The sequence below is a fragment of the Vollenhovia emeryi genome, unplaced genomic scaffold, assembly GCF_000949405.1.
Source record: "Vollenhovia emeryi isolate VEMERY1.0 unplaced genomic scaffold, V.emery_V1.0 DF939130.1, whole genome shotgun sequence".
Lineage (NCBI taxonomy): Eukaryota > Metazoa > Arthropoda > Insecta > Hymenoptera > Formicidae > Vollenhovia > Vollenhovia emeryi.
The window spans coordinates 1850843-1874520 of NW_011967236.1; the positions used below are offsets into that span (position 1 = coordinate 1850843).

The 23678-nt window shown below is 46.1% G+C and overlaps 2 protein-coding genes across 2 annotated transcripts in view; one reads left to right on the top strand and one right to left on the bottom strand.

The window, feature by feature from the left end:
* The window catches only part of LOC105568314 (ecdysone-induced protein 74EF), a 181264-nt gene that overhangs the window by 136484 nt on the left and 21102 nt on the right, over nucleotides 1-23678 (bottom strand). The gene's annotated exons all lie outside the window — the stretch shown is intronic.
* LOC105568312 (U7 snRNA-associated Sm-like protein LSm11) lies at nucleotides 531-23623 on the top strand. The gene is made up of 5 exons (XM_012023887.1): nucleotides 531-826; nucleotides 1401-1455; nucleotides 14101-14213; nucleotides 17598-17736; nucleotides 23203-23623. The coding sequence occupies exons 1-5, from the start codon at nucleotides 656-658 to the stop codon at nucleotides 23352-23354; spliced, it is 630 nt and encodes a 209-aa protein (XP_011879277.1). The 5' UTR covers nucleotides 531-655; the 3' UTR covers nucleotides 23355-23623.

Consider the following 23678-nt stretch of genomic DNA (forward strand, 5'->3'; position numbering starts at 1 on the left):
CTCTCTCTCTCTCTCTCTCTCTCTCTCTCTCTCTCTCTCTCTCTCTCTCTCTCTCGCGATAATAATTAGGTAAATTTTCCTAGCGCAAATACAATAGAATCAAAATCACGCGTAAGATATGTATTAAAATATACACGTGTAGACATATGGCGGTATTCATTGTCTGATCTTATATTCAAGATCACCTTTAGATACCCCGTAGACAATGAAATGTTCCATACAGCACCTTTAGACAATTTCAAGACGGTCTTGAATATAAAATCTGACCACGAATACCGGTATCAGACTACGGATTGAGATTGTGATTAGATTGAAATTTCACAAATCAGAGTGAAATTCATAAACTTGAAATTAGTAAGCTTTACTCTGATTCGGAGAATTTCAATCGAATCCCAATCTCAATCCGTATAGTCCGATACCGGCTTTATATAATTTTACAAATGAAACGCTATGTCCTGAAGTTGGCCACGTTTCAAATTTTTCCCGCGCTTTTTCGGTCGCCTCTGCTGCTCCTCGATACCACGGGTGCCGAGAGTGCGACTGCACTTCGCGAAACGCACGTGGCGTCGGACGCATCGTGTCGTCGCTGATAATAATAATACGAACCGATGTATATTTAGTGCGTGCAGTGCGTGTGTGGGGGACGGACTTGTCGATGGCGGACGAGGGTGGCGAAACGTCGGACGAGAGTTTGGACGCGACAAGCGAGAAATTCGATCCGTTGAAGGCGTTGTATTCGCCCAAAGTGCGATTGACGTCCTCCGTGCCGATCTATGACAACATTTCGAAATTCGAGTCCGTTCTGAAGGGCGTCGACGTATCGAAAGTAGGTATCGCGCATCGACATGTGCTGCCGTCGTTACGCCAATTTCTGACACGAACGCGAGAGTGAAGTCGAGAGAAAGAATCGACCGAATGGCGTCGTACAAGTTAGAGAGAGTTGGAAGCCGCGCGAGATACCAGAGCGTGTACAACCTAACCTAACCTAACATTATCCGACTTGACCCAGTAGTTTGATTTGTCAGACCTGGGATCTAGGCTTAGCTGAAACTTGAGACAAGCTTGTACGAATTTTTAAAACCGCGATACATTTGGAATTTACGAATGTCACCGTTGAATCAAACTCGAGCTATCCGGGATACTTGAAATGCGCATTCCAGGGAATTTCGGGAATTAGAAGAAAAATTAAAATCTATCAGGATTAGAGTTTATGCATTAACGTAAAATGGCATGTACGATTCGAGACACAAATTGGCGCGACTCAGCCGGGATTTCGAGTGGAGTGATACGCGGAATTGAAATCTCGTGAGATTTCGTTGTAACGGGAAACTAGAGTAATCGGCATTCCAGATCTCGGTGAGAGTGCAGCAGAACTAAGATTCGCGGTTCGTGTATTTCAGAGCGATAAATCGGCCGTGCCGGGATCCTCGAGGCAGAGATTTTTATCGCATCAAGGTAAGGAGAAAGGGAGAGAAGAGGAAGGGGGGAAGCGCGATCCTCAATGTTTACGCGCGGCTTTCTCGCGCCTCACGATAGATGGCGGTCGCATGCGGTTTCGTAGCCCTCGTGGAGGCAGTACTTCATTCATGTAGGAGTGTGACGTCGTAGTATCGAATTTCAATGCGGACTTGCCGGGCGCTTAGGGAGAGACAACGGCGCACCCAGCAGTCTCTCCCCTGCGTCTACACATTCAAAATTAATCAATTCGTATTAATTATTCTCCGACGCAAATATAAAACTTGGCTGCTGCTCAGTCGAATTTTATTTCGGCTTTAACAGCGAGATATTTTAATTCTACCACACCTCTCCTCATTTTCACCGAGGAGAGACCTGGCCTCAAACGAAAAGTCCTCGTGGCCGTAGAAACGTGCGAATTTTTATGTCGCTTACGAAATTGGTCGGATAATCGCGGAGGCGATCGAGAGGCGAGCGCTGGATCTCGTCGATCGTATCGCGCGTCATCTCGCACGCGCCGCTCTTAATATTCCAGATACCGGCGCACTTTATTTACGGCCTGACAAATACCACGAAGGTCGCCGCGCAACAGCGGCTGCGTTAGCCGCGCGTGGAATTTGACCTCCGCGAAAGTGTGCGTCAACCGTTCCCGCGTGGTGAGACCCCGACCGTCGCTCCCCATTGTTTCCTATTCCACGGTTATCTTGCGCCTCGCGCGAGTACGTATGTGCGTGATATTTACAATGCCGCGAGTACGCGCGCGCTCTCTTTCTCTCTATTTTTTTTTTAATTGCAAGAGGAAGGGAGAGAAAGGGATTGTTCCTCGCTGCGGCGCGACACTGTGCGAAATCGTTGCGACAACCCTCCGACAGTCTCGTCGCGATCTCGCGGACGCCAACACTGAGAAAAATGTCCGGTTAAATATAATCGGATAATCCTATTACATAATAACAAACGGATATCCGACGAAAAGTATGATCGGTTTTTCAATCGAATTTTTACAGTTTATTCTTTACATTAATACGTGCAAAATAAGACTAATTAAATTAAAATTGACCGTCCCAAAGTTCTAAAAAAACATGTTGAAGTTTGCTATGTGTCACGAAATATTACGTGTAAAACACGTTAAAAATATTATTACACGTAACAATTAATTCGTTGTAATATTATTACACATATTATTATGTGTTAAAGTATTAATATTTGCGTTTGCAACCTGTCTGGAAGAAACTTTTGAGACAACTACCTTAATAACGAAGTCTTATTTATCGAGAGAAAAACGCGACGAGTCTTTTGAGGAAACGCGCAGGCAGACTTTGGAAATCAATCCGTCAAATTCCTGCTCGTCCCGAGACCTCGTCAGGGGCCTCCACCGTGATTTTTAATGCCTCGAAAGGACGGAAGTCAAACGTTAGAAGATTATTAACGATCAGCTGCGTGCGGTCGCAAAATCGCGAGACGCTGTAAAGCTGATTCCACAATGGACACAGGAGCTAAGCCGCAACGCAAGAAACTGACCAACCACAGTCAAACGTGAGAAGAATGATCGACTGCCATTGGCCAACTTCTTACGTCGCGGCTTAGCGCCTTGCGTTTTGCGTCCATTGTGGACTAAGCTCAAGCGGCGCTCGGAGGATCGCGGGAATAAAAGGAAGAAAAAGCGGGAGAATTGCGATTTATTGTTAATTGGCTGCGAACTGGCTGTGTTCGACGCACGCAAAGCAAGGCGCTCGGCGCCGTCGCTAGAATGCTGAACAGGTCGGGCCCGATTCCGGGGATGAAGAAGGCTAATCGGTGATCGAGATCATCGCGCGGGAATAAGTATAGCCGGGGTGTTCGGAAACGCGAAGGGGGGTGGCTCGCAGCGCTAGACCCGTTCCCCGCGCGGCGCCGCTCTCACGCAACGCAGCCGGCGGGGTTATATGTCTATTGGCCGGCGGCCAATTACACGAGGCAGCCGATAAATCACGGATCCCTGACCCAGTGCAGTTTTATATTTACCGACGACGACGGTGCGGTGGAGCACGGTCACGCGTTCCCTCCCCGGTCCCTCTTCCACCAAAAGCGCGCCCCCGCCCCCCGCGGTCGTTCGTGTCTCTCGCCCCGGCACTCCCGTTCCTCTTCCTTCCTCTCCGGCCGAGGTGGCGCGAAGAGAAGCGAAGGAAGCGAGCGACAGAGGGACAGTGACGGAGGGATGCCTCCCTCGAGGAGGCGGAGAGAGGCGAACCGCCGCCGCCGCCGCCGCCGCCGCCGCGGTGGTCGTGCGATTGTGCGAGTGAGCGAGGAGCAGAAGAGGCCGAGCCGCATGTATAGCGCGCGCTCGCGAGGAGGGGGCTAGGAGGTAGGAGGTAGCGGTCTGTGTACGTGTACGTAGTGCGGCACTTGTTGCGCGCCCGGACGTCGACCTCTTGCGCTCAACCCGAGGCTCCGCGCCGCGCCGCACCGCGTCTAAGGGACGCTCGTGATAATGCACTTGATATCGCCCGAATATCGGCGTCTCTTACGATACCTCTCGAGATCGGCGAGACTCTTGTCTCCAAACATCTCCCGGGCTTACCGTCCGAAACGTTCTCGAGGAATGAAGTTGTCGGAGGGGCTTCCCGCGGCTCGCGTTTCTTAGCAGCGTGGATCTCGAGCAGTCAAGAAGCGGCTCCTCGATTATCGGACGTCGAATAAACTGTGTCGCTCTGATCGTGAAACGTGCACGTTTCTTTCTTCTTGCCGTACATCGCGATGTCTGTTGACTTTTCGTTCAAGCAGGGCAATTGGTCGAAAATTAATTGCGACACATAAGTATTTGGTATTTTATACAAATTGATCTGTTCAATCTTACAATTCGAAATACCATTAGAAATCTTCGAGGAAGAGATTCAAGAGTGAATAATTATAAAAGATTTTGCAAGATTTACAGTTTCACTGTTTTTTTTATGTATAAACTCGCAGATACGATTAAATCCTCTTTTAATGCAATCGTAGTCGCTCGTTTCTTCGGCTAACACGAGGATAAACGCCTACAAGAGCGAGTTTGTGAAAGAAAAAATAATTAAGCAATCGTGACATTTGTCGTATCCACCGATTCAATGAGGATCGATACTCGATCACACTTGAGCGTCACTACGCGCCGCATCCGACCGGCTCGCTCCTCCCTCTCTCCTGCCGTTCTCTCACTCTCTTCCTCCGAAGCGAAAACTTGGCGCGCCGCGGCGCAACCTCAAAAAGGTCGTTCGGCTTCCGGCGCTCTCGTTACGGCCGTCTCTAAATCCGTGCACGAGCGAACGAGCGCGCGAGCGAGAGCGCCGCGACGCGAGGCGAGGCGCGTGTCTCGTGCGTATTTCGGAGGTCGACGCTTCGCGATCGGCGAAAGAGCCGGCCTCCGCCGCCGCCGCCGCCGCCGCCGCCGTCGCCGTCGCCGTCGAAAGTCGCGCGGCGTTATCGAAGCCGATCGCGAACGCGTCCAGAAAGAGAAAGACGGCAGCGAGAGCGAGAGAGTCTCGAGCGCACTTGTTGCGCCCGGACATCGACCTCGCTGCACAGCGAACCTCTCCAGGCCGGCTTCGGGCCCTCGAACACGTTCCGACGGAACCGCGATTTTTCCCAATTGTGGACACGCGCCGGCGAACGCGACCAGCCGACGCGAGCGGCGCGCGTATACGCGCGCGTAACCCGGGAATGCCCACCGCGATTCATTACGCGCGCTAATTTAAACACCGCGCACGAATGTCTCGACGACCGATTTCCGACGACCGTACGCGAAGCATTCGATATTGCGCACTGTGACGGTCGATGATGAGTTTGCGTGGTCCAGAATTCACAGGTGCTCGGTCAACGTAGCGAAAGGTATCGCGTGGGATCGTGAATCTCTCCTCTCCTGATTTTTCCACGATCGAATACCGATTGCGAAAAAGAAATGAGAAGGAGAAGAGAGAGAGAGAGAATCAGAATCATTAATTATTACACACTCTAGAACAAGTCCCTTAAAGCGTGAAAGCAAAATTTAGAATCCCCAGAAGGGGAGAGAAGAAAAGAGAATACGAGACTCGAGGAATCGTGCAATAGAGACTCCGCGAGGTATCTTCAATCCGCGGAGCGCAGTTTCGCGGAAATCGGCGTCCGAGTCCTCCCGCGGGCGTATTCGCGTCCGCCCGCGAAATTCCGGAAGAGAGGGACCCCGAATAGACCCATTTCCCGTGTACGAATCTCGCGGGCGCTCTCGACCTCCCGACCTATCGCAACGTGACACACATACGTTCGCGACGCGGGCGCGAGGCGTCGGAACCGACGACGACAACGGCGAGGCGAAAAGGAGGCACCTTCTAGGTATCTCCAGCTCCGGAAGCGAATTTCGCTCTCTAACGGCAAACCCGGCCGCGAAGAACGTGTATGTATATATACACGCGCGCACGCATATGTGCACGCGCATACTCTCGCTCGTGGCGCACAAACACGATGGTTGCAATGCAACGACGGCGGCCACCGCCGCCGCCGCCGCCGCCGCCACCGCCGTTCGCCTCGAGTAACGGAATTCTCGTCGATGTTTTCTCCGCGATTCTCTCTCGCGCGGCATTGCGCAACGTTTGCGCGAGCGCGCGCGTTTTTCCTACGCTGCACGCGTGGATCCCCTCCCCCTGCGCAAGCGCGCGCTCCTCGTACTCTCCTTTTTTTTCCTTTTCTTTTCGTATCCTCCAGGTCCCCCGCGAGCTCCCGCGGCGTGAACGCTCGGTCTCGGCTCATCAAGCCTCGGGGAGGCCTCGATCCTTCCGGTTTCCGCGTACGCGCGATACGATCGCAGCCCGGGCCGCGGCCTAAGTCCCTCGGCTCCGCGCGCGCCACCCGGTAGAATGGACGATCCAATTTCTCGGCACCATGTTCGTGTGCACCACGTACCCGTGCCGCCGTGCCGACCTATCCCAACGTAACGTAACAGATGACTATCGAGTACGCCGAATCGGCGGCCGCGCTCTCGCTCCTTTAAAATCCGGAGTAGCGCGATCGGTGTCAGGCTCCGGTCTCATTGTCAGTCCCGGATGTTAGAACGCGAGCGGATTCGAATTACAATTAATTCAATCTTATTTGTTTATCGTTGCGCCTCGCGCTATTATCGTCTTCCGAACGTCAATTCTAAAACTTCGGAATCTGATCATTCAAGGGACTTGGAAGCCTCGACGCATTCACGTGTCCTCGACCATCGCTACGTCGATTATTTTCGTAGGATGTCACTTCTTTCGACTGTTCTAATTTCTTGTAACTTGTCACGAAAATTGACTATGAAACGTGCTTCGTATTTACGTCACATATCTTTTGGTTTAGCGCATTCCGTTAAAAAGTACAGCAAAGTTGACAGTTGGGCAAGTCAGGGAAGCCGTTGAAGTCGATGGTTGTTCGGCCGAGATCATTCGCGAGGGCTGCACTCCCGGCGATTCCGCTCGCAGCATCTTGGAATCGGGGCCCGTGCGATAATTACAGTTTACCGGATCGCGCAAAGCCGGGCTCAATGGAGCCGGCCATAAAACGAGATTACTCGTCAATTAGGGCAGAGTCGTGACCCACGCAGGGCACATGTCGCGGCGGCTCTCGCGGTCGCCGTTCGTCGTAACGAAGATTAGAGGGCAGATCAGCCCGATCGACGATTGGGGGTCCAAGACCGATAGATCGCGGCGCCGTGCAGCGACTTTTTCCGCGCTCTCGCGTTCGCGCGTTCCATCCGACCTTCTCGGGGTAAGAGTGATTTCTCCTTTCTTCGGTCGAGAAAGGCCGGGAAAGATTCGCCGCTGGAATCCCGACTAACTCGCCGTCCAAACGTGGCCTCTCCTCGTCAATTACTTTATTACTTGATCCGTTTAACTGCTTCAAGTGTTTGGAGGTAAACTTCGCAGTCTCCTCCGGGATTTACGGTAAAATTTTTCGCACACGCAGCTCTAGATATCGCTTGAATCTTTCTTCATCTCGCGATCGGGAGAGAAACGCCAAATGTCACTTTTATCGCGCGGTTTTAACACGAGATGATAAACAATTTCAAGAGAAGATGAGGAACTTTGGTTACAGGCAAAGTAGAACGAAAAGTATTGAAAATGGAAAAGTTGAAGAGACTATTATTTTTCTCCCGAAAAATCGTATAAGATTCTTTCAAACCGCATCAGAAAAGAAATAAAGGTCGGAAATTTTTTATAAATTCTAATATATATCGCACACGTGTGAATTCTACCGTACCTTCGACTTTTTATCTTTATAAGTAAACGCCAAGTTGCTTTATTCTGCCAAAGTATGAAAGGACTCGAGGGACATTGTTTCCTCCTGTTTTCTTTTCTTTCTTATCTCGATCTGCCACCTTGAAGGTAAAAAAAACCAATTTCGCTAAACTGTCGTAATCGTCTTCCGAAAACGAGTTCCGAATAATCGCGTGACCGCCGGTGACTTCCTCGGCCGTGAGGATCCGCGAGGAACATCGTGTGGACGGGAGGCAGAGGAGGGAAAGGGAACCGAAGGGCTTCGTCGCAAAAGTAACAGTACCTACAGCTAGTTCGCGTAAAGCAAACTGCGGCGAGCCGACCAGCGCACATCGTCGTTGCTCGAGTATACAATGTGCCCCAGAAGTCAGGCACTTTCTCGCGAGCAGAAGTAAGAGAATTTGAATTCTTCCGCGGCGATTGTTTGCCTCGATCCCGCGTTTCTTCGCGTCCTCGCGACCTCGGGCGCGAAGCAGTTGGATAATTGAGTCGCGAATTCGAGTTTTCCGAAAAGAAAATGAACCAAGCTGGACGAGGTGTCTCGGTCGACTCCGCTCCGCAAAGTTTAACCCCGCGAAGCCCTTCGTTCTCTCATACAGTTTACAACTGAAATAGAGCACGTCGTTGTTAGAGATGTCGAAACAGCTCGCAATTCTTCGCGCACTGGCCCTCGGCATTTTCCTCGCTGAAATACGTAGCGGTGGCTACGGGACACCCCGTACATTTGCGCGCGGCATACGCAACGGCGGAGCGTGCGGCCGTGTGCGATCTCGCGGAAACGTGTGCGCGGCCGTGTACACGTGTACGTGTGTACGTGTGGCGGAGAGGTCTGGTGGCTGCTCGCCTGCCTGCCTCGGCTCTCGGGTGCGCTGCCCGACAGGACATTGAACCCAGCGCGACTCAACCTGGGGATCATCCGCGGGTACAAGCCGCGGCTCCGCTCCTCTCCCGCCCGTCCTGGTCCCTCACCTCATCCCGCGATATTTCGTTCGCCGTTCTCAAACGGGGCACGAGGAGAGAGGGCCCCACCCGTCCCGCGCCCGCGAACATTCTACGAGGGCCGTCGTACCCACCTGCGACCCACGGGCTCCTCTCCACGAGTTCGGGCTTGATACCGAACTGCTCCTTCGCACGCACCCGCGCCAACATTTTCGCAGGTGAACAACACGCGAGACACGCCGCCGTACAGATGTTAGCGGGCCCTTTTTGCACGCGTCGCGCAACACGCGACCGAACGATCGGGAGGCCGGAAAATCTCGAGCTCGCCTTTGATCGCCGAAGAGAAAGAGAGAAAGAGAAAGAAAGAGAGAGAGTTTCTCGTAACGTGCTCGATAAATAAACGGGAAAGCTTGCGTATTGAATTTAAATCTATTTCTGATGAAACTTACTTTTCGTTTGAAATTTTTAAACTTTCAATATCGAATGCATATTCGTAATTGAAATTCTGTCAAACTCTTATTGAAATAAAACGAACGGAGAAGTTATTCGTTTTCCTAAAATTCAATTTACTGTTTTGTTTTTCTCAAACGTATTAATCAATTATCTCGATAAGGAATTTGATGTTGAACTGGCGTAAGATATTAACATCTTGTTGACCGAAATATATCTCGAGTATTTCGCAAAAGATCTCCAATGGAACAGTTATAATAATAAAGTGAAAAATTATGCTTATTGTCAAAGGTTATTGACAATTTGCCAATTCGAAGGTGAACGGAATATTACAATTGCAAATTACGTAAAGGTTGCTGAAACGAATGCATCGAACAGGTTTATGCAATTTGTACATTGGAAACAACCGTGTCTTCTCGAAGCACAACAACGTTAAAGTGTATTTCGATACTTCGAATTAATATGAGGTTGACACTTCTTTCGTATAACACAAATACTTTCCGAAATATCAATTCTTGCTTGTAAGAAAAGCAGAAAGTTTTCACGTCAATCTACATTCGCGATTATTAGTTTTCAAATAATTTCCAGCAGATTCTACCAAAATAAAATCTAATTTTAAAACGTTCAATATGTTTCATCAATAGTTAACATAAATCTGATATTTATACTACGCCAAGAAAGTCGAATAAATTCTTTATCTTGTTTGTACCTGGCTAGATAAAAATTTTCCAACGTTATTGACAATTTTTCAAATTCCAATTCCTTTAGTTTCCTTCAATTTTCACAATTTTATTAACTTATCACGAGTTGGTATTTCGCTCGGATAAAGTCTAAATTTCAAAAGTTATTGACAATTTGCCAATTCGAAGGTAAACTGAATAATACAATTGCAAATTACGTAAAGGTTGCTGAAACGAATCAAATATGTTTATGCAATTTGTACACCGAAAATAACCACGTCTCCTCGAAATGCAACAATGTTAAAGTGTATGTAAACAGGGAGGATCTCGCTCATACGTGTCGCAAATTATTAAAGTCAAATATTAATCATTGATATTTCGCAACGGTTACGTTTCAAGGGCGGCCGTCGCTTAGCTTATTGTGAAAACGAGCTTTTTGCTCAAGCGACTTTGCATAAATTACAATAACGATTTTGAAAGTAGCGAGCCTTCGTCTTTAGACAATCGCACGCTCGAAGGACCACTTCTTTCAAAATCGATGTTACGAATGCGGAAACCAGCGTCTTTGTGCATACACATGTAATCGAGAGCGCGGTGATCAAAGGGTTGACCTCGCGATACTTTTTAATCCACGACGATCCGCGACAAATGTTATACTCTTCAGATTTCAATGTACCAAAACTTTTAAGCGAAATAATATGAACGTATATCTTACTGCTGCACTGAGAACAATTTCCATCGGATAAACCAATAAAATAGTGCACTCACAGAAAAAATTTCCGGATCCAATGGTATTACACTTGAATGTATCATAAAATAGGATCGATATAGCGCCAACTTCATGCTTCGTAAGATGGAGGGAAAATTTATTTATTTTAAACGCAAGAATGTATAAACTTACATTTGTATAAGTTACTCTTGTCTCAATATAGCAAGTCAATCTTTTTTAATTCGATAGAGGAGGATAAGAATGATCGACTTTATTTTGATATTGTCTTATTTTTATACTAAACGAGGTTGTGAGAAATATAAGTGCGCCAAGAATATTTTTTGTCTCGGTAACAGAAATCCTTTCTGAGGGTCAATTTTTCCGACTAAATTATGTACATATCCGATGAAATGCAGTTACCGATGAAATTTGATCGAATAACCGGCCATATTTTTCATCAGATATACAATTTAATCGGATATATCCGTTTGTTATTACGTAATTGGACTATCCGATTATGTTTAACCGGATATTTTTCTCAGTGTGTCCTTCCTCGCTTCAAAACAATGTCTTAAAATCGCGACAATGCTGATTCAATCGCATCACTGTTTATAATCTTCCAATTCCAGTGATTAGTTGCGCGACGCGAGAAAGTCTATTGCTGCTGGCAAATCGAGTTTTGTTGTTCAAGAATTAAATGAATAATTTAGCAAATTTGAAAGTAGGTTAAATACCGCACTTAGCACATTGCTAATCCTGAAAGGGTGAAAGTGGGGGGGGGGGGAAGGGGGGTAAAATCTATTTGAGGCAAAAAGCATACGCCAAAGTTTCTATTATCGATTCGCATCTCTGAAGCTTTCCCGAAATTATTACATGTCCACCGACTTCGATCCACGCGTTCCGATATATTTCCTCTCGAAGGAGAGCATTTCCGCGTTTCCTCGGCCTCCCGGCGAACGTACCGATTACCGAACACCCTGTATATAAGCTAGCCCGAGTATCATGCCGCCTTAAGGGGTTAACGAACGTGCAAGGCGAGGTACGGAACGACGGACACCTCCATGGCTCACCCTGCCCAGAGAAGGGACGATAAAGTCACCGTTTCGCGTTCCTCCCCTCGCGGCCGCGCGCGCGGTTGCGATCCTAACGGTTCCCTGCAACGCGGTTCACGCAAACGTGAACGTTCTCCGGGCTGCACACTCGGGTGTTGCGCTATCTCCTGCACGTGCGCGCGCGCGCGCACGAAGGAGGATCGGGACGAGAAGCGAAGGAGCTCGCGAGAAAGAAGGAAAAACGGCCGGAAGGTCGGAGGTGGACGCGGAGTGCGCTTATTCCATCGCCTCTTTTTCCCGGCTCTCTGTGCTCCTTCCTTCTCGCTCCTCCCATTCATTTTTTTTCTCCTAAGGCGAGCCTGATTTATCCGTTAAATGAAATAAAGCGTTTTTCTCATCAGACCGTGAGTTGGGTTTCTTCTGTTACCAGAGGATACCCTGGGACGCGTTTTGTGGAGCGCGAATTCAGGGAATGCAGCCATCCGTTAGCATCCGTCGCGGTATCCGGACTTCATCTCGGAAATATTCGCCTTTGTACGTCTAATCTAAGAAAAAGGCAACTTCCTACCCATCATTATCCGAGGGGAAAAAAACACACACACACGCACACAGCTCGTAACACAATCCGCGATTTGATTACGGGCGCGCACGCGAAACCAGGCCGGCCACGCACGGATCGTCGCCGATCCCTTCTCGTCCTCGATCGTCGACGCCTAGCCGCCTCGGCGCGGCGCAACAGTGGATCGCGCGATAGTGAAAGTGCACGCGGAAAGGAACAAAGAAAGGTGGAAAAGAAGCAGAGCGAGCGGCCGCGAGCGGCCGCGACGGGCCCCTTTAGACGGATGAAAGTTATCGGAGAAAGCCAATTGGCACCGTCGATCTCGCGGGCGAGCGTGCGAGCGGCGCGCGAGTGCGCGGCGCACCGCAGCTCTCTCGCTCGACGCACACCGCTCGCACGCCCGTGTGCGCGAGTCACGAGCGCCGGGCGCGCGCACACGGAGAAAATAAGTGCACTCGCCGCGCCGCGCCGCGCAGCTCCGAGACTTTACGTAACTCCACGGCGTTCCTCTTTCCGCGCGCGACGACCGTCCAGGGCCGCGTCTACCGTCTCCGAGTCTCCCCGATCCGCGAGTCCGCGACCCCGAGGAAGACCTCTGTCCAAATAACGAGACTCGGGACAGATCCTTCCGGGGAGATTTACATCTTTCGCGGTCCTCGGAAACGCCATCCCGAAAGCGTTCCACTTTATCAAGGGAGATTTCTCGGAGTTGCCGTAGATTTTGCCTCAAAATTTTGCTCAGGGTTTATCGATATTTTCTTTTAATTTATTTTTTCTTTTAATCGGACATTTTTCCTCAGTGTGATATTTAACATATGAAGAAAGTTACCATATCAACACGCGTAATTTTTGCAATAAGAAAACGAGCGACTTCTCAGTTTTGTTTAATCTACAGCTATTACTTTCGGCTTAAGACGCTAAATTACGCGCTGGACGTCAAAGTTACGTGCTTCTTCCTCCGCGTTGCGCCTTCATCGTGGATCCGATTGATTTACTTCAACGGGAAAGAAAAGTTCGGTATCACTGTGTATAAGGTGCGGGAACGACGACGGGGGTTAATGAAGCTCTCCCGGCTGCGTAAAGTCTCGTAGCCACGGCGGGGAAAAAAGGAGCAAAAACTGGAGGAACGAACGACGCGAGCGCGATGCTATCGGCTCTCCGTTCCTCGCGCGTAAGGATGAAACGATGATTTGTCGAGCGAGTCCGCGAGACACGAGAGAGCCGCATAAATTCTTATTAGCGCGGTGTTACGGCAGCTCATAAAAATCCATCGCCGCAATCTGCCCGTCTCCGAGACTACTTCCGATACTCCGATACTATTCAAGTGTAGTGACTCATAATATAATATAGAGTCTCGTTATTATTTTTCTAGTTATTATTATTACGACGCTTGTTACACTGAATATATTATAAAAGGTAACATACTTTGTTTTAGTGTACTTTTAACTTCAATATTTCACCGCGGATAATCTGTAGCGACCGAAGGTCTCTTAATAATATGGGGATTAATTATTTCATAGCTTTCCATGCGGTTATTATGATTGAGGAAACTTTCTTCTTGATTATTATTATTAATACATATTTGTAGTGTCCAATATCGAATGGTTAATAAGGTGCATGCAACACACTTTCTTTTTGTGTGCATGTATCTCAAAAATAAAAGACTATTTGACGCGAATAATAAACAATTGATTTCGATATCGTGAAATAAACTTGAAATTCGATATTCCGGCACAATTCAAAAGTAACGTAACCCTCTTCTTAGTCATTTTTAACCAGGTTCATCAACGATCGGATACATTTATGAACTCCATTAAATGTTACCACAGACTTTTTATAATATTTCGCCGTATTATTTGTGTTTATAAAAACTTTGTTTATGTAATCACGTCAGTTCAAAGCCTAATGAAATTTTCAAGTTTCAAACTTTCAGAAAAGATCCGAATACGATTAATCAAAGGTATCTTATCAATCGTATTCAGATCTTTTTAAGCATTTGTTAATATTTAAAGTTAAAATTGATTGTTTACAGAACCAGCGCCTAGAAGGAGACCTGGAAACAAGAATGTACTCGCGAGAATGCAAAGGAGTCTTGGCCCATTAGGAATGCTTCACGGGTGCATGGAGAGTAAAATTCGCGTTAGGGTAGGTCATCGATTAATTTTTTTCCAATCACTGATGATTAATACTTAATGCTTCGTAAAAATGCCGATAATGATTGTTGAAATAAAAACAGTAATTTTTCACGAGGGGTAATTTTAACTTTGCAGAAATTTCTACATATTAAAGACCAATTCTCTCGTTATTGCAGAAGTCCCTCAATATATTTATTATATTCGAAGACTGAAATACTAAGGTTTCTCTCGTTTCTTCCGCACATTTTGCGAATTGCACATCTGCACATTGCAGAATAGATATTTTCTGCCGCAATTTCCCCCACGCCTTCTTTCTAATCCTTTACGTCCTTGCCGATGGCCGAAGAAGTCATCCTAAAAAAAAAAGAGCGCTTCGTCCGCCCTTCCGCAGTTCCTTCCCTTCTGTCATTTCTTCTCCCTCTAACCCCTAACACTGTGCGTGCACGCATACACAGCTTGACACACTTTCGCAGCCGAGTGACACGTACGCGAAACCCTTCGCGGGTATTCGAAGGGCGACAAGACCCACCCTTCGTCGGAGAAACGCGACCGGGGAGGAAAGAAAAGCATTCGGGTCAACACTCGTAACCATGGTGACCCAACAGGGCGCTTTAGCCACCTCTGTTTACGTCCCTGACGCATCGTCGTCGTACGACAAACGATTCAACACGAAACGAGATCGCGCCCGGACAAGTGGCGCGTCGATGCCCTAAAATTTGTCCCTCGAAGCACACACGGTCGACCCACCCGGCAGGATATACAATTTACACGATACCCTTCGGAAACTATTACCGATCGTCGCATACGCAATTTCTGCAATTTCCACGTACTGAAGTTTTTCAATCGCTCGTATCTCAGTCCTCCTGCGACTGCCAGAATTGCAAATATAATACTTCATGCACGCGAGACAATTATCCAACGCAGTACGATTCCAAGTTTAACAATTACAATTTTATAAGGGCGATACTTAGTGAAAATTATAATTTTGCGGTGGATATCTCTCAGGGATGATAATTCTTGGACAGATGACACGCGCAACCCGAGAACTCCCTGTCGATTCGGTAATATATAATATGTATACGCAGAAGCGACACATCCTCGAGATTGTACAATCAATCCGGAAGTGAACGCGCGTCACCGTGGAAAGTTGTAAAATTGCGGCGCGATGTGCACGCTGATAAATCAACATCATCATACTTATCTAATCGCATCCGATGATTTCTCGCGGCGCGGCGCGCTTAATGATCGCCGCCTCGCGCTAAGGACGGCTAATAATAGGACAATAAGACGGAATAATGGAAAATAAAAGTCAAATTGATTTAATTGGGCTTCCGCCGAGCGGAAGCGGATATCTTCAACAAGGAGGATGGAGTTTCCGATTAGCCTCCTTCCCCGAGCTTAAATTAAATGCGTTAACTTTCATCGTCGTCGCGTTCCTCAAGACTCGCCTTGTCTCTCGTCGTCACCGTCCTCGGCAGATCCTAATCTCCTGTGACCTTCGAACGCATCCGGAAAGAAGATTTTATCTCGGCGAATCGATCACTCGACCTTCGACCGTTCAAATTGCCGAGGAAAGCACGCGGGGGTTTTTTTTTCTTTACCATCAAGTCATTCAAACTCATCTCGTCGCGAACGAATGTAAGCGCATTGAGAAAAGAATCGCGAGGGACGTTCGATTATATTGATTGAATAATCGAATGGCGAACGTCTCCGAGATTTATTATTCTCGAGTTATTGCTCGTCAAGAAGTAGTGGATTTACGTATCTAACAGTTTGTACCGTCATGTGTGTAATATAATAACGTAGAATTACTTTTATTTCGAGGAGTAAATTAAAAAATGGCAAAATTGCCAAAGCTAACAGCGACAAGGACGAGCTTGCGAGAGCATTTCATGCAGAGATTTTGGCGAGAAGTCACGTAGGACCTAATCGAGTCGCAGCCTCGAGGCACTTCCGAAATTTTCCGGTCTAATTGAATCCGTATCTTGCCACCGAATCGCCCTCGATATCTCATTGCCGCGATCTCTGGATCGCAACGAGATCCTTGAAGCCACGGTCAAGAAAATCTTGACACATCAAGCGCGCAAAATCGTCGCCGCTCCGAAACAACGATTAATTCTAATGACACCATATTTTCATCATATCCGCAATTGATGATCGCATCCCGAGGTACGGTCGCTTAATGAAAGTGAAGACAGAAAGAAAAATAAGCCGTCTCAAATTAATTGGCGACGGCGGATAAATGGGGGGGAAAATGACTCCATCGGATCATCATTCATGTAAAAACGAAGACACGCGGAAGGGCTGAGACACGCGCGAGTTCTGTCACCTTGAAACGACCAAGACCGGACTCCTCCGTAGGCGGTCTTGCGGACTCCTAGAATCGATTCCGGCTAATTCGCGGACATCGTCGGCACTCAATGACTCGCGATGACACACACGTACGCGAGTTCGAGGCTCGCAATTAGTTCTCATTGCGCGGCAAAGCCGGCTGGCACGTATGTCTACGCTGCACGAAAGGCATTGAAGGGGGCCTTGTTGCCTTGTCGGCCTGCACTTCCGCGTATCAGGCCGCTATCTTGTCTCTTGCGACCGTATCTATGCGACAAACAACGCTTTTTCTCGCAGACACGAACCTTCCTCAACTAGGCGCGATGGGTCTTTCAATTTTATCGTCTTAAAATATTGTAAAATGCTAATTACTCTCGCGCGCCATGTATTTCCGGAACAAATACGACCGCGTGATTGGCGAAATTGAGTTTTTGTTTAGGAAAAAGAGATTGAAACTCAACATAGAATCGTGGAATAGAATAGAAATGACAAATTAGAATTCAAAATAAGGTATCGCTACAATTCTGCTAATGGGCTGATAATCATAGATAATTATAGAAATAATTAATGGCGACACTAATTATATTCGTAATTATGTTCGTAATTAGTGTCATTTTTAGTTGTTTCTAGACTATGTAATTAGCTGGTCGCACGAAAATTTAATGAATACGTAGCCTGCGAGATACGGAGGAAAAAAATTGACCCGGTTTCATCATACGACAACTTGCGCGAGTCGATCGAATTTTCGCAAGAAATTGCAACGATAAAAAAAATCAGCCTAGCTCTTATTTATAGATACGTTTCATGTGGCACATTAATCTGAATAATATGGGCGGCCGTAAATAGATAGAGAATTTATCGCGCCATAAAAGCGCGAACGCCTTTGCAGCGTCGACAACGTTCGCTTGATTTCTACCTCACATTTCGGACGACTCGGGGTAATCATCGAAAGTGAAGAGGGAATGTCGATTGCCGTCTCTTTTCTCGGCGAACACGGTTTTACCTGGAATACGAGGACTCGTCGCGATCTAAAAGGAATAATCGGCCGTTCTTTGTGCCGAAGGTCTACACCAGGAACGCGCACGGCATAAGGGGACACGTGGAGGCATACGTGGCCGCCTTCGACAAGTACTGGAACCTCGCGCTCGAGGACTGCTTCGAGGTCTGGTCCCGCAAAGTCAAGAGGAAAGCGCCCGCTCTCGGTACGATCATCCTATTAAACTTTATACTGGTCGTTATCTTTTTTTTTCAAACATTTTTATATTAACATCCTAAGTGCTTCTAGACAATTCATTGCTAAAACCATTTTCTTTGTAATGACATTGTTGTCTCGACAACGGTGGTCGTCGAATTGACGAATACCATAGTTTATGACTTTATGAGATCAATCGTTACATGGTTGATCTACGATTCCCGCGCTTCAATTGATCAATTGAGAATCCATTTTTCTTCATCAAGGTTTTTGCGAATTAAATGAACTGCTCGAGTACCTAATAATAACCGCGATTCTCATTAATTATATTCGCGATAGTTATTAGCGCATTATGCAATGCTAACTATAGTTTCTGCTATTCGATACTTTATACTTTATTAGGAGTTGCAACGCAACTGTTGTAGGATTAGTCAATAATCTTCTTATCTCTTATGCTAATCCCGTGGAATACTTTGTATTTCATGAAGATTGATAACAAGAAAAAATTACAAAGGCCGAGAATACTGAAATTGCGTAAGAATTAACCTGTTCCAGTTACACATAAGTAGATAATTTGTGCGCGCGTGTAAGAATCAAGGATAAATTATAATTTTTTATGTAGATTTTTTAACAGAAAAAAGACGGAGAATAATCGTGTCGTATTTTTAATTGTGCATGATGCAGAACCTATATTAATATGATTTTTAAGAATAATGCAACAATAAATGCTGTGAAATTTTCAAAATTTACATCTGACGTCGTACGATCTGAAAGGGATTTACAGATATAAATTTACGCTTGAAATTCATAAGCGGACTCGTCCCTCAGCAATTATAGATTCTTGAATAATGCAATCATCATTTTCGGTATATATGCAGGTGTATATAGTATTGTTAAAAAAAAACACGTGCCTGATTCGAAATATTGTAGATGTGATGGAAAGGAGTCGGCCGATCGATTATTCTCGTCTCCTCGTGAGTTTTTGCGTCTCACGAAGATACAATGCGACACGCTGACGTTTCTGTGTGTACGTATGTGTGTGAGGGAGAAAAAGAGATGCTAACCGAGTCGGGTGATAAAAAACGAGCTTTATAACCTCCGACATTTCGAAGCATAAATGATACGGCCCTAAAGAAAAATAGGTACGCACGGGGATACGCAATTTCTTTGGAAGGTACTTCACCAAATATTGGTTTCGTCTGGAAATTGTAAGATCGCATTATTGGCGAATTATTCAATGTCCTCATTTTCCTTTTTCTATCAAGTAAAATAAAAAATACAACATACAAAATAATACGCTTCTTGTACAAAGTTGATACTCGCCGGTATTATTGTATTACTTTCCCATCGCTTAAATATTTCACGCTTTTTAAAGATATTTCACATGCTGCAAAGTTATATTTAAAAAAATTAATTTCGAACTAAAATATAGACTGAAAAATTCATTGTTTTTGCAAATTATATCATTTTTATCCATTCGCTAAAAGTATATGATAAATCTTTGACATAATATAATAATAAAATAATGAACATTTTTACATGTAACATGTGATATCTTGTACGTAATAATTTCTGTTCGCGAGTTATGAGCTATAAGCATTGTATGTATCAATGATATATTTTTAGAATATCGAAGAACTGAGAGAGTGTGTGTGTGTGCGCGTGTGTGTATGTGTGTGGATATATATATGTATATATATGTAGATATATATATAATCTGCATAACGCTTCACAGAACTTAAAACTCGTAAATTTGTGTCTTATTGTTAGTCTATCTCGCTATTCGCCTGCCACCTGATACTGTCGATACAGACTGACGGAGACAATTTGTCATCGAGTCAGGACTGTAGTAATCGACGATAGCCGTTCTAATTTATAATCGTAACTTAAAACTCATTGACACTGTCTCTTTCTCTTGTATTATTTGCTTAGCCTCGTGTAATAGTCATTCTTATTAATACGCACTTGTCCAACGAATAATAATCCTGCGTGCGCTTAAGTCTTGGAAAGTTAACGACTCGCGACAAAAACGAAAATCAGCAAAATTATATGTGAAACGTATAAGATTCCATGTTTCCTCGTATTTTCCCTCCCCAATTTTTTTCACGATCGCGCCCCTTAGTCGCCGTTAGGGGAAGAGCATCTTCGAGGCAAAAGTACGATCCACTTTTAATCCACGGGATTCCCATTCTTCATTCGTCGCGCGAATCGATAGGGTTTAACGAACTCGCCTCAGGGGAGTATGTACGCGCGCGCGTGGTCCGTTCGTCTTTATTTACACCGCGCGGCAAAAGGGCGGCGCAGCAGTGGAAGAGCAGAGAGGAAGGGTCGTCGTATCGCGCGCGCGAAAGGGGGATAATACATCCCACTAAGGTCGCCGCTTTGCGGCAGGAGCAAGGACCGACCTTGACTACGTATAGTGGTCGCCGGCGCGCGCGTTCGATACGCGCGTTCGAGGAGAGGAGGTCCGCGCGCGGCGGGCCCCTCTTCGCGTGCGCGCTTCCTCGCTCATTTCTTCTCTGCCTCTTTCCGCCGCCGCTTCGCTCTCCTCCTCCGCGCGTCCTCTTCCCGCCGTTTCTCTTCCGTCGATTCCCTCCCCCACCGCCCGTTGTTCCGCGTGAGACGCTTCCCCGATGCTCCGCATCCCCCCTCCCCGCCCGCCAACCATTTTCCTCTCACGCGTTACCCTCGTGTCCCTCCTTTTCTTCTTCGCCACGTGCCCTCCAACCTTCGCCTCTCGTTTTCATTCATCCGCACCGGTCATGTCAAACACGCGATCTAAGCGACCGAACGCGCGTTTCAACTTGGAAATACGCTTCGTTTAGATTTTTAGTTACTTTTAAATGGCGTAAAAAGAATCGAGAGAAAAATCGACATATCGTACAACGGATGATGTTAACTGCAGATCTTAGATCAATTCGCCGTCGATTTTTTATCGGATTATCGAGGGAGGAAGTTTTGCACTTTTTAGTATCGCGCCAACTAAGATTCTATTCGGATAAAATCTATTTGTTGTGGGAGGGAAAAATAGTTATTTGCCAAGAGTAAACGCTTCCGCCACGGAACAATCCATTACATATTTAGACTTCGAAGAAATTTCCGATTAAAATGACACTCGCTGTATATTGAATTTCTTTCCCCGGATTTTCTCAGAAGTCCAATCTATTTCCCAGAAGTTTAGATAGAAAGCCCTTCTGCAGTCGATAATCCTCCGGATTACATATCGCATACGTTTTATCACGAGTTTTTTCGGCGAACTTCCTGACATTTTATCGGTGTAACTTTAATTTCCGTTCCGTTCAGCCTATCAATGCCGTTCTGTAATCTCGTGATTTCTACTAGATAAACTAGCGTTTATCTACGCATGTATGAGTGCATTCCGTCGACACGCCAATTTCGCTTTGCATCTCGGAGTTTACTGCAAAAAGGTCCGCGACTCGATTGGTCGATCATAACCAACATAAAAAAATATGTCTGCAGTTGCAGTTGGATGAAATTGCTTCGAACAGATTTTATATATGAATGCATGTGGGAATTTTTTACGATCTCGTTTGTCGTGTATGAACAATTCGCAAGATGCGCAACTAATCAAAACAATCGGCAATTTTTACGGTACACGATTAATAAAACGGAATTAACGTTCAGGAACGCATGTATATTATTTTGACGTAGTTACTTTTCTTCAATAAAAACGGTAATCTATTACAAGTAAAGTGGACTGTGCTAGTAATTCCCACGTAGACATAGATTTAATTAAATTTCGACAGAGAGTAGAGTCGTGATTCCATCAAAATTGAAATATTTATGAAAAACCTTGCTCTTAAAACTCATGTTACGCGTTAAATAATGTTATAACAATGCGATTAGAATTATTTCCTTGTCAAATGTAAAGATTTATTTATATGTTACTAATCAGGTCTAGAAGGAAGCCCCGTGTGGTACCTGTTGAGAGTTAATTTGCTTTCTTACAATTCAAGCAAACTATCTCTAAAAGGTTAACGGAGACCGGCAATGGCGTTGCTCCGCAACGCCAGGAAACGCGCGTTAGGACTAAACTCTTTCCTTCTCGTCGTTGTTTATAGCATCGTCTAAAAAGCGACGCCCTGGGCGGCTCTTCCTCTCTCTTTCGGCGCGCCGAGTTCAGGGCTAGTTGGCCTACTGACGTACTTCGGGACGTATCGCGAGGGGTCGCGAGGTCGTTGATACGTGGCTAGGGAAGGGTGGAGGGACCGGCGACCTTGGAGAACAGCCCGGCAGGATCGATGCCTTCCTCGTGTACACGTGTCCTGTTGGCTCCTCGTGCCTGCCTGCCTGCCTTCCTGCCTGCCATCCCCCTTCCGACCCTCCCGTGGCCCTTCCGTTCCCTCCGACCCCAACCCGCTTATCACAGCCCCCGCGCGCTTCTACGGACACGTGCTGGCACATAAACAACCTTCCCAGACTTTTCTCGTGACCTCACGATGGTTTTCTCTCCGGTTTATTCGCGACATCGTACACACTTCCGAGAACTTTTGCTTAATGCCAGCGTTCAAAAGTGTACCGCCCTTATTTTGACTTCGACGTAGCACATCCGCGGGCTCGGTATACTAGCTCACCGCAATAGAAATTTTCGAGTCATTGTTACGTATTTTGAGTTCCCTCAGGATTTTAATGTCGACGTATCAAAGAAAGATATCTTTCGAGTAAATTTAACATTAACGCTAAATATCAAAGGTTGATTGAACTGTTGTAAAAGGGAATAATTGCTGATTCCTTTAGACACCTAAGACAAAAGACTTTTGCAAAACGCTGATAGGCACTTACAAGATTTTAAACGATACGCTATACACTGTATAAATGATGATATCACGTAACAAATGCCAGCACGTGCTAACTAAATTAAAATGCAGCTGGTTAATTTACATATCTGCCGCATCGACTTACGCAAGTCAAACACTTTGATGCGTATTTATATCAAGTACGCAGCAATATTTTATTGTTATTATTTTAAATTAAATTGTAAAATCACCTTCCTCCTTCAACATATTTTCATTTTTCTTCATCTAGAATTCTGTGCCGTCGTATTCTCGCAGATTAAGTTCCTATCTCAACTGAACAAATTGGCTCCATCGCAATGATATAGCAAATGAGTAGAGCCATCCACGTTATACATATTAATAAATTCTGGCCGCACTAGTAACACATTCACCGCCATGACGGTCACCGGTGACCGACACTGAGCTTTCCGTTTACGCCTCGTCAGTCGTCGATGACCGTCGTGGGGCAGTCATCAAATAAACACGTCACGTATTATACTTGTGTTGCGGCTCAATGCTGTAAATTTACTACTAAATAAATTAAGTGTCCCACCTGTTTTTAATATGAAATAATTGGCGTGAAAAGTCACGTAAAGTCGCGCTTGTCGGTGAATGTTAATTGGGCGAAAGGAATAGCGGAAAGAATATGACGAAGACTCGAGATCGCATCTTCGATTCAGGTGCTGATGCAGTCAAGGTGGAGCCGACAGAAAATGATGTCCCTAGGGCGGTAGTGAAGAAGATTGAGGGAAAGACGGAGACCTTGGAGAGACACGTGCCGCAGATGCTACTGAGGGGCGAACAAGTCGCCATAATCGTCAAAATCAATTAACTATGCGCTATCGTCTTGAAGTTCGCCCACAAGCCACGTGTATCCAATTACACGATACAATTTTTCTACGCTACGCGTTATATATTCGTTCTTCGATGACGTATCATGACGAAATTTCACACGCAATTTATTGTACGATAAATATATCACAATGTCTGTATAAATAAAATGTTTGTATTTGCACGACTCCCCCCTCAATAGGTCTGTACAATAAATATTTTAAACGAGAGGACAGTAAAATGCGAAGTACCTCGCAAATGCGTAATGAAGTTTCGCGCCTCTTTTTTCCCCTACCCCATCTCTGTCTTGTCCCTCCTCGTTATA

Coding starts and splice junctions, on each gene's coding strand:
- LOC105568312 (XM_012023887.1), top strand. CDS start 656: ATGGCGGACGAGGGTGGCGAAACGTCGGACGAGAGTTTGGACGCGACA. Junction 14,214..17,597: donor AGAGTAAAATTCGCGTTAGG/GTAGGTCATCGA, acceptor TTTGTGCCGAAG/GTCTACACCAGGAACGCGCA. Junction 17,737..23,202: donor GAGGAAAGCGCCCGCTCTCG/GTACGATCATCC, acceptor TCTTCGATTCAG/GTGCTGATGCAGTCAAGGTG.